This window comes from Haliaeetus albicilla, chromosome 3 (genome assembly GCF_947461875.1).
Source record: "Haliaeetus albicilla chromosome 3, bHalAlb1.1, whole genome shotgun sequence".
Lineage (NCBI taxonomy): Eukaryota > Metazoa > Chordata > Aves > Accipitriformes > Accipitridae > Haliaeetus > Haliaeetus albicilla.
Window position 1 is genome coordinate 39755507 of NC_091485.1, and position 15237 is coordinate 39770743.

Consider the following 15237-nt stretch of genomic DNA (forward strand, 5'->3'; position numbering starts at 1 on the left):
ACTACAGGGTTCATTTGACTAGTCCACCTACAAGCGCTTTTAATCTTCCTTTTTTGTTGTATGGTGTTTGTTTTTTTTTAAACTTACCATTCTTTTTCACCCTGTATTTGCCTAACAGTGAGAAGACACATCCTAGTCAACCAAAGGACACCCACCTTTCTGCCCCCGGAGGGCTGGAGTTTGTTCCTTTGAAACAAGAGCATGAGAGGCAAAGGAAACTGTAAAACAAGTAGCTGTGGATTAGACTGGTTTTGATTGCACTGATGAAAGAGTTCAAAAACTTTATTGACCTATAACCTGATTAGAATATGCCAGATGAGAACCAAATATTGTACAGAAAGTTGTACAGAATTTTTTTTACATAGAAAACTTTACATATCTGTACCATATACATTTTGTCCATCTGAAAAAAATTTCTACATCCATTGTAATACAGAATGCTTGACAATCTTCGTTTAACCATCAGAGCACAATTCACAGTATGAATACATTTCCAATAAATTTAACCATCCCCAAACCATGCCAGATTTGTTACTTGAATATATTCAACATTAAATTCTGTACATAAGAGTGAAATCTACATCAAACAAAAAACATCTGACAGCAGACACAACCTAGACTTGTTTGCAGTGATTCAAGTTCCAGTCCTTGAAGGATCATCATTTCAATGGCTCGTTATATTTAAAAGCCCTAAAACAAGTATATTACAGGTAGTTATGTCAGTCATATTTCTACCTCTGTTCTTGACAAAAGCCAGCAACACTAACTTCTGGGCTACAACGAAACCAAAAAAAAAAAAAAAAAAGAAAAAAAAAAGAAAAAGAAAAAAAAAGAAAAAAAAAGAAATCACAACCCCACAAAATAACCCCAAACTTCTAGTGCATTTGGTAAACAATGAAGTGTTACGGGTTTTCAGCAAATCAATAATACAGAAATAAAACAATTCAGGAAGAACTGTATAGTGTTAAAGAGTTTATATTACAGACCTGCATCTCTGTACATTTTTCACAGAAGGATGATTACCAATGTCTCAGACAGCCTGAGTGTGCAAAAATCTTAGAATATCAGACATAGTTGCTAAATATCTTTTACCATGAACAATAATCTCCATTTTCTTTTCACTATAAACATTTTATCCTTCAAAATACAGCTCTCCTGAGTTGTACTTCTTGCAGAAGCTCAAACCTTTACATATATAGTTCTTTGGGTACATTTTACTTTCACACCCGCCATAAACATCTGTTGCTACACTGCTGTCTAGGACAGTAAAGGATATTGCAGCCCATGCTGACAAGAGGACTGTGCTAAAAACTGGCTCGGTGCTCAGCATGAGCCAGGTAAGAGAAACTGATAGAGATAATCCATCAGGAAATAAAGGGACTGGAGTGTTGCAAGCCTTAATTACAGTTGTAAGCATCAGTACCGTTAACCCTTGGATACACATTGCCATACAGAGAAACCATTTTTATGGATATCCAGACAGAATGGCTCAGCTACCTGGTCCTTTTATTTAGCTGAGGAATATAAACTTTTAAACGGAGCAATACTCAGTCAGTCACTATCTGTTACTGCTTGCTTATTCCAGACTCTTGTTCTGGTGGTTGGGATATTTGGAAAACCACACCAATCCGCAGGAAAAACCTTCGTAGAACAGCTCTAAGCTCAGGAATAAGGTCAAACTGCATAATTTCACACAACAGAGGATAGTAGAATGAGGCATGAGCCTTGAACTGAGGAGAAAACAGAAGAAATTATTCTATTATGCATCAATACACCTCAGAAAGTGTGTTGCAAGTGAAGAATTTTAAATAGTCTCCCAAGTCGAGGTGAAAAACCCACAAAGTGACAGCAGAAACATCTTTATAACTGAAGCCAGCAGTGCTAGAATAAGGCTAAGACAGCTGTGATGTACTCTGACAGATGCTCACTAACTATACACAACTCCTTGCTAATGCTTATTCTTCAAGAGGAAGAATTTTTCTATTATCAGTTAAGTTTTTTGTTGTAGTTGGCCCCTTTCAACTTATTACTTCAGCCAAGGTTAGTGAGAAATAGAGGGACATCTAAATATGGATTTATGTACTGCAGAATTGCTTTGGAGAAGGTCAAGGTGATGTACATGTAGCACTGGAAGAATAAACAGGAGTTATTTCTTTAAATAAAATAATCAGCTGCTAATCCTTTTCCTCAGCAGGAGAGGGGTAAAAGCAACTTGCCACACACTTCTGAAGGATTTTATCATCTTTTAGATTTTCTCAGACACATTTTATTTTATCACTCACTGCACCCTCACTCTGCATTACTACTGTCTGTATCTGTCAAGTGCAGTTTCAATGTATATTCCCTCAACAAAGAGCGTCTACAGCGCAGTAGGAGCTTTGCAAGTCAAATATATAACTGCGTGAAGAACTGGTCTGGAACTACTTCTTACCTGTAGATGTTGTCTTAAATACCATTCCAAACAGTCACTTACCCTTTCATCACTTATCTTCAGGACTTTAGTCAAAAATAAGAGTAATAGATTAGTCCAGGCTTCCCGATGACTTTCTGAAGTAAGAGTGAGGAAGTAACTCAGAGCCTCACTGCAGACACTAGAGAGAAAAGACACAAAACCTAGTAACTAACATTTTATTTTGAGCTTTACTGCAAAGAGGGAGCTTTGACTCTGCAACTATACCGATGTAGAGCCCTGGTGCAGAACAGCATCGTTTCACGAAAGCTACTGTAAGCCTGATTAGTAACAGCACGCAGTGATTTTGTTCAACTCAAAACCAAAGTCCTAGGACTTCAGTATTAAATATGCTGACAAAACATGATTGTGCTGTTTGTGCTATATTTAATGTGTATCAACTGCTCTTTGAAAGGTATTAAAATGCATGTGACAAAATGATATGTAGACTTTAAAAATTAATCTCATGCTGATGTAACCAGGTAGTTTTCAGCTCTGGTCCCTGGTATATAAACCTTAAAATACTTTCACTGCATTACTACCACGGTTTTAAGCCCTCTGCTATTCCAACACTTGTTTGAACGACTTTGTAAACTACAAACCATTCAGGTGAACCTTAGTATTCACAGTAATGAATAACCAAAAAGCCAAAAGCTTCTGTATGCCCATAGGCTCCTCAAGCCCAGTGCTCATTTCTGCAGATGAGAACAAACAGCATCTGTTCCCTGAACTATCTGAGGTTACTGCAAGAACAAAGCAGGGTTTAGGTGATAGTTGCTTTTCTTTTTAAAGAGGAGCTATAACAATCCCCCACCTACCCACACGCTACAAAAAAAAGGTGACAAAACCTTTGTTCTCTCCTGCAAATCACATAATAAGAACAAAAAGCAGAGGCAGCGTTAGTAGCTGGAGGTACAGCACTCTCCTGACAACATAAAAACCCTTAATATTAGCTGTGACCACCACCATACTGTGTTAGCTCTAGGAAGTTTACTACAAAAGGAGGTCTATCCTTTTAAATAAAAATAAACATTCTTTAACATGAGAAATAACATCAACAGGTTCAGCTACATGGACCTTACTTTAGTAGTCTTTGCTGGACTTCCTCCCATGCACTGGTACGGCTTTCATCCATGTACATACGGAACAGAATGCGCAACCCACAGGCAAGACTACTAGTCTCCTGTTTCAGAAGATTAGGCTTTGATTTGCCTTTGAAACCTAGAGAAATTCCAAGCATCCACTTACATTTTTGTTTCATCTGACATTTTTCCTTACAGTCTCCCACTTCGCCTCTAAGCATCTTCTGCACATAGACAGAAGAACCACCTTATGTAATTAATTTCTCACAACATTTAGTACAACGGAGTACTGCTAAAAATTAACCTATGTATATATACATTGTAATTGTGTTTGGTGCCCATTTTTATATAAGCTTCCAAGTAGATGTGAAACCTGGGTGTATAATAAAAGTGCATTCCAACCACCTGAACAACGGACCAGTTGGTCTCAATCATATATATTTATAGTGCATACTGTTTTATTGCTTGTTTTTGATAAAAATGTCTACAATGCTACTGTTTCCAAAGCTGTTACTGTATAATTAAACTCAGTTTGCTAGTGGAGGTCCATACTAGCAAAAAGCATACCCAAAATATTAATACCACCTCACTCAAGCTGAAGCGGTTCTGTGTATGCATACATCAATGTACCAAACAGCTTGCTGCGTATTCACAGTATGCATTCACCATTAAAAATACTAGTGTAGCTAACCTTTGTGCAAAGAATAGATTAAACAAAATGCTACAGAGTCCATTTTCCATCTGTCTCAGAAAATGACAGATATTTCACTTATACACTGGTAGGTAAAACAACCCCCCTAACAAGTTTTGGGGTTTTGTGCCTGCAGCTTCCAAGCATGGGACTCACACCTACGGCCCAGGATCAGCTTGGCAGCCATAACCCAGTGAAACCTTAAGTTTTAGGAAATTGAAAAGATATTTGCACCTGCACAGATGAGGTCTCCTCCCATTAGGGATTCTAGGGTTATAAAGTTACAGCCTGACAGTCAATTTTACATTCAGCATCAAAATACTTTTGACCTATTTTGGGGTCAATTCAGAGCACAGTAACACACTCTCACAAAATACTTCTCCAAGGTGACTGACTCACCTGCTTTCCAGAGAGCAGTTCTTTGTTCATTGTTTGAATTAAATGCTTTAGCAAACCTGTGAGATTCCAGCAGACAGTCGAGAAGTTTGAAAAGCTGCTGTGATGTTAGAAAACGATACATCCCTTGATCTTGTGTATCCACATGGACATCGAACTCTACTGCATCTCTCTATTAAAATAAAAGAAAAAAAGAAAAGAGATTTCAAATAAAAATTCACAATTGTCTTCAGAAAGCTCCTGTGATAACTCAGTCCTACCCTGTTTTCATCTGCACTTGTATTTGAACTTAAAACTGTGTTAAAGGTTCTATCCACATCCCAGTTACATAAATCCCTTTGAACAATACATGTCTTAATCTTCACAGTGTGCTGCCCCAGCACAGCAAATGCAATTTAATGCAAGATGTAGAAGATCTCAACAGTCTGCTGGAAGTTCTCAAGTGCTTCTAAAAACTGTAAATTAGAAGATGTTACAGGAGTTTATGAAACTTTATCTACTAGAGAAAAAGCTGTTAAAAAGAGAGATACCTATCGTTCTACTTACTTGTGCTGCTGCTAGATTCTCTGCATCCTCTTTTTTGCTAGTTGCTGGGAAGAACACAATATTGTCGATAGTCTGAATGAGTTCCAGTTGTACAACGCATTTGATCAAAAGAGCAGCAAATAACTTCTGCTCTGGAAATTCTTTAAAGGAAAGAAAAAGAAAATTGCTTGTTAACCAAAGAACTGCAATACTTTTTTCTTTTTTGAGCTATTTTGGAGTTAAGTTGAAGAACAGCTGAACTTCAAGCACATTCATAAATCAAACCTGGAATACACCCATCTGAATTACTCTTCTAAAACCACGACCGATCACGATGTTAACAATAGCCAGGTTTTAAAAAAAAATTTCATAACTTTAAAGTTGCCTGCCATATATTGGACAAATATTCAATGTTACCTAAAAATCACCAAAATTAGTGACCTTGTTGTGTGCATCAGTGCAATTGCAAGAACCAGAGGCTGAGACTGTCCACAGGCAAAGAAGGCTCAGGATAGCACCGATATCACTGATCCTTGTTTGTACTTGTGGCAAGTACTAATACCACCAGGCATGAGCATTTTAAGCACCAAGATGTAACTCTGCACAAGTATCCTAAGGGTTTGGTATACTCTCTTCAAATCAGTCTAAATACACCTTTTTTTTTTTTTCAGCTATTGCTTCAGTTGCATTCTGCACAAAAGAACTTCGCTCTTAAGAAAAAAAATATTACTCATTTACATAGCATTATAAGGAGAGTACTATTTTTAATATTTTGCTTTGGGTAAAAAGCCTGCAAGTTAGCAGCTGAACTCTAGATTTTTAAAGCACATGTCAAAAATGTGGACCCACAAGAGTCCAACAGAACCCCGTCATACTACACAAAGACAAAAATTTAACCAATGTAATTTTCTTCACATCATGTTTTTAAAGTTATAGCTGGTGCTATAACCAAAGATATCAAATATCTGCTAAATAATACTCTTAACAGATATAAAATGCCAAATCACTACAAAACACGCACTTGCTGTTGGCCTGGTTTTACTCATTTCTTCAACTACTGTGGACCCTGCGCTGGGTTGATATGGACGTCCATCTGAAGATCTAGGCTGAATAGAATCATGAATATCTACAGACTTCTGTGAGATTGTATCCTGAAAAGAAAGCAAAAAAAAAAAAAAAATTAAAAAATGAAATGACAGAAAACTTCTGCAAGCTAATTGTCAATAGCGTTGTGCTCTTCATAGCTTAAGACGTTTGCTGTTTCAACACTGCACTTTTTCATTCACTTCATATTTGATATCAGCATTCAAGAAAGATGTACTAAAAAGATGACCTACTAAAAAAGAATTGAATAATTAACAAGCAACAAATATTTAATTACACAGCAAAGTCAATGAGTAGTATTTTGCACATAGGTTTTTTGTATGCCATCCAAGCGTTTAGTATGTCAGCCAACAGTTAGTTTGACTTTTACCAGATTAAGTGTATGAGGTTTGCTGCAAGGTTCCAATACTGGGAAATGCAGTACCCACCTTGATGTACAAGAAAAACCTCTAATAGCTTCTGTGAGAATTTGTATTCCTTTTATAACGGGTGAAAATGTGAACACACAGCTCTTAAATGACAAGTCCAAACAATACGAGGTATCATCAAACTTTAACCTTTACTTGCCTTCACTCCCTTGACTGTTCTGAATTATATACATGTTTGTAGGTGCTACAGGAATTTACCACAGTAAAATGATGGAGGAGGAGAATATATGCGTATCAAGAAAATGCACTAATTTAAAATCCTTTTGCCAGAGAGCTGCTTCAGCAGACTACTGCAATGTGTTCTGATTCTCCATGTTGTATTGCGTTATCTTGAGAGCTAGAACTCAATGACTCTGGAAGATGAATTGTTGGGGGTTTGTTTTGTTTTATTTTTTAACAAATATCTTCCTTCTTGATCAGTTGAATGTAAAGTATTAAAATCAATGGTAATACCTATTGCTTTCATTTCAGAAAGCATTCATTGAAAGAGGGAAATGTAATTAATAACAAAATATGTTATCATTAACTGCAAAGCAGTTATATATAGCGATTACTGTCCCTTTCAGCAATCCAGCATTTCTATTGGCATTTGTTCCCTAAGTACCACTGGAGACTACACATTAATTCCCTGTATTGTGGTGTTAGCAAGATTTAAATCTACACATACAGCTCCTACAAAGAACATATCAACTTCTCATACCAGTAAATAACGAAGGTTTTAATCTCTATTAAGTATAAATATACTTTAATAGATATTATGTATATAGAGAGTAGAATGCTTCCTTATATTTGAACTACCTGAAGAAAAATTAGATGGAAATATCTAAAGCCTGCAAAAATTCTATCCTACCAAAAGAAAGGATCCAAAATATATCTCCTTTAACACTACTTATTATACAAATTCTGTTAATTTTGAAGTTTTAAAATGTCTTTCTACACTGAAGACAAAAAAGATTTTTGAAAACATTCATTTTAAGCTGTTTCAAAGAGAAAAGACCTTTCAATTTATTCATAAGACATTTAATGTATTTGCCATTTTTGCATGCTATTATATTTAACATAAATGGATCAAAAACATAGCCAACGTTTAGATCAAACGTTTTATACATCAAACCACTACAAATGAGTCAAGATAGAGCAAGCACGTTCAGTCACACGGATGTAAAATACCTGTATAATGAGAACTGGCTATCACAAACATTTACACTCTGTTGTAAGTAAATTATGTTAACGGTCCATAAAGATAAATGGAGGGAGTTGGTCTCTCTTAGTAGAACTCATTTGGAACCATATCCTTGAAAATTTTTTATCAAATGTTTCATTAATCTATAAAGAACTTCATGCAGCAATCTTGTGAGAATGTCCAAAAGCTAAACTAATTCTCATCAGCAGTTAAGTATCTACAGGGCTGCCACTTGGAGGCAAATCCAAATTTTACATCAGTTGATTCAATCAGTGCTAAGAAATCTGATGGTTATACGTATTTTCTATATTAAACACTGATGTTTAAGTCCTTATTACCAGAGAAAATTTGAAGGGAAAAAAAACCCCAACAGTCTATCTAACTGGCCATCTTTCCACCTCCAGCATTTTCTCGTCATGCCAATGTATCAAAGAGAATATTGAGCAAAATATAAGAAAAACCATGCCCCAAACCAGAAAACAACTCAAACGCTAAATACAGTATTATAGAGACCTACCAGATGTAAGACATTACCTAAAATATACACAGATAACAACCTACAGCCAACTTCTGGAAGCTAACTTTGCTGCAAACAAATACATACTTTTCTTTCTCAATTAATTCCTTGCCATTTTTAAGGATTAAATAGCACTTTAACTGGAAAAAACTTTTTCAAGTAAACCAAAATTGAAAAATGGGTTTAAACTAAGTTTACTTTTCACTTATTCTACATCACAACACATTTGTACCGAACGCTTGCAAGCTTTTAAAATATTTTTTATTTCAGCAGCTTACCAGTTTTTCTTTTGTATCAGAAGGAGATCCAGAGCCAAACTCTCCACTGACTGGTCGCCAAGTCAGCAGCCTTGAAAATACAAAACCAGCACCAAATTTATTAAGTTTGAAATGATTAAATTTTCTCAGAAATACTGGATTTGGCTTTAGGCAGTGCTCTAGTGCCATTAGTGGGCCTTGTTCTCTCACACTGCCTTAAGCTTTACGTGGAATAAGGAATGAATCTACCTCAGGACAAATGAGCATGAATGTCTAGAGATGTTTTGCGTTCTCTGTTTGGGATATGTTCCAGCATTGTGGTTCTATTTTCACTTAGGATTCAACACTTCCACTTAGGAGTCATTGTTGTTAGGAAGTACCATGTCACTGACAATACTTCTGATCTCTTCCCTGCTGTTTTCCTATAGCATGTTGCCATCTCAAGGATCTTCGCCTTAAGCACAAAAAAATTTCTACATTAACTGTAACTTACTGAGGCTGTCTGTGCCTGCCAAGAATTGAGGGAAATTGGATTAAATAACCTAAGTGGTCCCATCATCTCTTGTTCTAACAAATCTATTGCTACAAAGTAAGATTGAACTTATTTGTCATTGTTAAGATCTCAAACTATTTAGCCTCAATCTACGCGAGGCAATGCTTATGCTTGATGGACATTTGTGTCTGCGTATCCTAAGTGAGATCTTTCCCATTGTGTTAAGGATCCTAAATTAACATATCACTGACCTCCATACAACTAAAGACTGTATAACTCAAAAGACAAGAAAAGATAAAATCTTGAGGCATGTAATGAGACAACAAATAAAGTAGAGCAGAGAACTGAGTTGATTCTTGAAAGCTACTAGGACACATATTACAGATTATTCTGGATTAGAGGTTGTTAAATACACTGTCATTTATTTGGGGCTATAAAGTCTTATAAAATTCCATCTGCCAAAGGAGGTATTGGAATAATGAGCCATTATGAGCCAGTAGAGGACAGATCATCGTAATTTCTGCAAGGAACCAATTCTAACTCTTGAATTTCCCCAGGATAAGATGGCAAGCACCGGCAAGCCAATACTTGCTCTCATGATGCTTCAGAAAATTTCAGTTAAAAAAAATTATAAACAGAATAGAAATTAAATAAAAAGGAGACTCAAAGAAACTATTAAAATGAGGTAATGAATGTGGGCTGGATGAGCAAACAGTGAGGTGGATTGAAAACTGGCTGAACAGCTGAGCCAAGAGGGTGGTGATCAGGGACATAAAGTCTAGTTGGAGGCCACCAGCTAGTGGTGTACCCCAGGGGTCAACACCAGGTCCAATTCTGTTCAACATCTTCATTAATGATCTGGATGATGGGGCAGAGTGGAACCTCAGCAAGTCTGCAGATGACACAAAACTGTGAGGAGTGGCTGATACACCAGAGGGTCAGGCTGCCACCCAGAGGGATCTCGACAGGCTGGAGAAATGGGCTGATGGGAACCTCATCCTGTTCAGCAAGGAGAAGTGCACAGTTCTTCACCTCCAGAGGAGCCACCCCAGGCACCAGCACACACTGTGGGCCACCCAGCTGGAAAGCAGCTCGGCAGAGAAGACCCTGGGGGTCCTGGTGGCCACATGAGTGGACATGAGTAAGTAATGTGCCCTTGGTGCAAAGAAAGCAAATGGTATCCTGGGCTGCATTAGGAGAGTTGCCAGCAGGTGGAGGGACGTGATCCTGCCCCTCTAGTCAGCACTGTGTCCAGTTCTGGGCTCTCCAGTACAAGAGAGGCATGGACGTACTGGAGAGACTCTAGCAAAAGGCCACAAAGATGATTAAGGGACTGGAGCATCTCTCCTATGAGGAAAGGCTGAGGGAGGTGGGACTGTTCAGCCAGGAGAAGAGAAGGCTCAGGGGGGATCTCATCAATGTATATAAATACTGAATGGGAGGGAATGAAGAAGATGGAGCCGGCTCTTTCCAGTGGTGCCCAGTGACAGCACCAGAGGCAACAGGCACAAACTGAAATACAGGAGTTTCCCTCTGAACATCAGAAAACACTTTTTTCCTGTGAGGATAACTGAGCACTGGCACAGGTTGCCCAGAGAGGTTGTGGAATCTCCATCCTTGGAGATACTCAAAAGCCAGGACATGGTCCTGGGGAAAGTGCTCTGGGTGGTCCTGCTTGAGCAGGAGGGTTGGACCAGACAACCTCCAGAGCCCCTTCCAACCTCAGCCATTCTGTGTGATTCTGTGTTAGTATCTTCAGCTATCAACACCTCAATGATTTTCTGGAAGCTTGGCAGTACAGTTTGGGCTTTTCTAGTAAATGCTGAAATTGGTAGCTGAGTAAATACTCCAGTACTAAGTTTTCCAAACAAGGAAATAATATGATCATCTCTCTTTGCAAAAAGGTAACTTGCCAAGAACCAGCAGAGGCTAGTCTTGGAACTAAGAATTCCTGCAGCCAGTGCTGCAATTCTTAAATTGAAGAAGTTATACAATACCTGAAAGATGTTTTACATGAATGCTAAAAAAACCAACAGATGTAATCCTACCTGACTGGATTAATAAAAACCTCTGCCAGAAGATACTTTACACTCCAGAGATTCATAACATCTGACTATTTCAAGACAATTAGCAATAAAGCACTTGCCCATAAAACTTTCATATATACCACTGTGCAATTTGTCTCTGTCTTCATTTCAATGTTAACTGTCGTGTTACTTCCAGACATGGGAAAACAAAGGTAAAAGGAGCATTTGCCTTCCCCTCTAAGTACTGGGGCAGCCTCCACAACAAGCTGGGTACTAAACATGTGTTGTCAAAAAAAAAAAAAAAAAAAAAAAAAAAATTAGGCTGGGAGGGCAGGAAAAGCTCCACTGCAAAAATAAGGCTAACAGAGGTACTAAGAAATACAAATATGAAATGCCAGCCAAACAAAGAGTCACTGAAAAAGAACCAGATCCCATAAAAAGAGGGAAAAAAGAAGGAGCTATAAAGAAGGAGAAAGAAGTATCCTCCTAGGGCTCAGAAAGGGAAGGGAAAAAATAAGTACAAAGTCTCCATTAAAAAGATAAACGAATACCTGTATATTGTTATCATAATTTTTTCTTAGCCATCTAAAAAGCTTCAGCTTTAATCAAATATGGTCAAAGTGAAAAGACTGTTTTCAGCAGTTTTGTGTCACCCAACAATTGTTTGGAAAAGTGCAGGCATACTTTCACCATGGGAAAGGAGACTCATTACATATGCTCAAGGGATTACTGATGTATAAAATCCAAGTAAGATTTACTTTATCCCGCAAAAGTTGGGAACCTCCTAGAAATATAAATAGGAATAATATAATGAAGTTCTCAAAGAAGGCATAGAAGATTAAAAAAGGAAATGAGAAGTAAAGAATGGAAATCTAAGGAAGGAGTCAGATACCCTCATAGGAAAAATAACCCATTTGAAAAGCAGAAGTGCCATAAACATCAAAGGGAATAATGCACATATTTCAAATCAGATATAGCTAAAGGCAACAAGAGTATTCTGCATGTGTCTAAATACGAAGATATCCAAAATGCTGCTCTAGAAGGGTTTTTAATATTCAGCTATAAGAATACCCGGAAATCTAAGTTTTGATCATATGTGGAACCCAAAGCAAATGTTCCGCTAGTAAGTATTCACTTCAAAACCTTTCCAAGTACAGGACATAGTAAGTTAGGGCTAATTCAATTGGAGTTTTACATGCAGAGATTTGGCTTCAGATTTTATTTTTGGCAGTTACAAAAACGCAAAAAAAAAAAATTTTGCTAGCTCCCAGATGTTTCAGCTTTATTTTAGTATTATTTTTTGGATGCAATTAATTCATATCGACTCACATAGAAAAGTAGGTGAGGTAGTGACAGATGGATTAACTCATCTTTTAAGCATGAATGAAGCTCTCTTACAGTGCTGACACATAACTCTAAAATAAAGGAATGACTGACATGCAGAAGGTTCCTTTTTGCTTCAATTTTCTTCAGGCCTGAACTAGGTGATACCCAGAAGCAAATGCTATGAACTAGTTGACAGACACAGGACAAGTAATCATACAACAGTTCAACATTAAGACTATCAGATTTGAAAACAAGTAGTGTTTCACCTCAGTGTTGGCAGGATAGGGGGAAAAAACTCCCTCATCTTTGGTATAATGCTGGACACGATTTCTTGTTATTCTGCTCTATGATGTATATGTACAACATACTACTCAGAATAGTACAGCCTTGTTCCAAGAAACTTCACATGGAGTTATAACACGAAGGGAAAGAGAGTTACCAAATATGCAAGATAATTTTCATAAAAAGATTAGGATTCATAGGAACATATGATGGTAGTTATCCATCAACCACAGAGACTTAAATCTGTAAGACTGTTGCAGTATTTTATGGAAAAAGCTTCACATGTAATTACAAAATGCGAAGTCTGGCTATCAATAGCATTCTTCTATTACAAAAACAACATGACCAAAAAATCAGATGGTACTTCTCAAAAAATCCAACATTGTAAAATTGATTCAAGTTACAGTTTTAGGTTGTGGGTTTTTTTTTTTCTTATCTCCCATATGGTATTTCTAGTTTTTAACAGTTTATCATTTACAACACAGAAGTAGTATATCTAGCACCTAATTTATCATTATGTTCCAAGAAAGTCTGCTTCTATTTAGTCCACACATAACAGCTTTTTGTTCACCCCACCAATTAGATATCTAACAGTTTGAAATCAGTAAGTCATCTAGCTAAACTATTTTGCAAAGTATAAATATCAACAGTTGTCTTACGCATGAGGGATTGTAGTTTTGAAAATATCCAGCATGCAAGTACAAGTTTTATCCCAGATTTCTAGGGTAAACTTTTCACCATTTAGGATGACAACATTCTCCAAACAGTTTGTACCAGACCGTGCCAGTTGTTCATTGTCTGGAAAAGATGAACAGTGCATTTGTTTATTCACATTCGACACAGTAAAATATTAACATCGTTTAACATAATTTGGTATAGTCCTACCTTGCTGCACACACCAGTACAGCTGTGCAAATATATCATCCAAAAGAACATCACTAAGTACTTCTAAATACTGTGTGAATACATCACATATTGCATAAAGTGCATGGTTGCAAGTAGTTGTCATCCATTCAGCTTTCTAGGAGGGGAAAAAAAAGTTATAACTTTAAGGTGACATTTTTAGGATACACATCCCTGCAGGCAGGCAGATATATGTATTTACTCAATCTGAATTGCCTTATAGTGACATGCAATTCCTTTCTATATCTCAAAACCCCCAAAACTTGGGAGTCCCAACTTTTGCTTTGCTAACTAGCAGGTTCAAAAAACTACAGAAACAGACAAACAACTATTCTTGGAGACCATATTATAAGACTGACAAACACTTACCATCATGAGATATTGAGTTTGACATTAAACTTGATGTCTAACCCTAGCTCAATAGTTTAACGCCAAGCTAAGTTTTCTGTGTCTCTTCTAAATATTTTCCAGTGAATAAATATTTAGAAAGTGAGACACGTCTTTCTACAAATAGACAGAGCCTCTCAAACAGTTGACAATTTTTAGCAAACTTCTAATATTAATAATTTACACGTAACTTATACTAGTAAGCCCATTTCTGTTTCACTTCCTTGTTAAGACAGTACCTGATCCTGGTTTGGCAGGTCAAAACCTCTTTGGTTGGTCAAAAGGGTGCAGTGAAAGCACAGTGTTGTTTTATGTGGTTTTTTTGTTTGGTTGTTTTTTTTCTTCCTAGTCATCAGAAAGTTTTGAACTAGCAGAACTTATTTCTTCTAATTGTGACTTCACTGCTGATTACAAGCCTCACCCATTCGGCATGCATGTTGCCATGAAATTATGCATGTCTCAGATTCCAGACATCATGTGTAGAAGTTGCAATTCTTCTTACAAACCCTAGATAGGTTGCATTTTATGCTATTCTTCTATTGTTCATAGTGTAAACTACCAGGCCTTTTATACACATGGTTTAAAAAAAATGAGAAAAGTGACAATACCTCTAACAGAATGCTAATAAAATAAAGTAAGGCGACTAGAACCACAGGTCAACCATGCAAGTTTTAGGGTTTGACTTACATTACTTGGTAAGTTATATTACTAATAGAGTTTCCTACTGTAAATATGGATCTCATGTAAATTATCTTCCCCTGCTTTTTTCACCTCAGTCTGCTGTTCTGGCAGTTTCATATTGTCAAATATCCTGAAGACAATCCGAAACAAATCTTGCCACCAGTGTTTTTCGTAAGTATGGCCATATGTTTTCATTATTTCAAACATTACTGTTAAGCCCCTGAAATGAAGAAAGAATATATATTAAGAGTTACAAAAAGACATGCACTAGACCATGTATGTCCAACTGCAACAGCAATAACAAACTCAAATACTGTTAAGAACATTATACATTAATCTGATGTGGATCAGTCACACTAGTATACTAAAATTAAGTAGAAAATCAGCTTGTTTTAAAAAGTACTTAAAAATCACAGGCAATAGCCAGAAAATACTTTTGGGAACTGTGGTAATTTCAAATTAAAATAGGAAAATAACTTCTTTACAAAGGACCACAAAAATAAAGG

General features: G+C 36.8%; 1 protein-coding gene across 1 annotated transcript in view; it reads right to left on the minus strand.

The window, feature by feature from the left end:
• Window positions 1–264: 264 nt before the first annotated feature.
• The window catches only part of ARFGEF1 (ARF guanine nucleotide exchange factor 1), a 101730-nt gene continuing 86757 nt past the window's right edge, over window positions 265–15237 (minus strand). The window contains exons 30-39 of the mRNA XM_069779471.1: window positions 14822–14951; window positions 13646–13781; window positions 13420–13558; window positions 8654–8723; window positions 6165–6294; window positions 5165–5304; window positions 4622–4790; window positions 3532–3670; window positions 2474–2591; window positions 265–1730 (exon numbers count right to left, since the gene is read on the minus strand). Of these exons, the coding sequence (XP_069635572.1) occupies window positions 1566–1730; window positions 2474–2591; window positions 3532–3670; window positions 4622–4790; window positions 5165–5304; window positions 6165–6294; window positions 8654–8723; window positions 13420–13558; window positions 13646–13781; window positions 14822–14951 (1336 nt within the window). The 3' untranslated portion in view covers window positions 265–1565. The remainder of the gene's footprint in view (window positions 1731–2473; window positions 2592–3531; window positions 3671–4621; window positions 4791–5164; window positions 5305–6164; window positions 6295–8653; window positions 8724–13419; window positions 13559–13645; window positions 13782–14821; window positions 14952–15237) is intronic.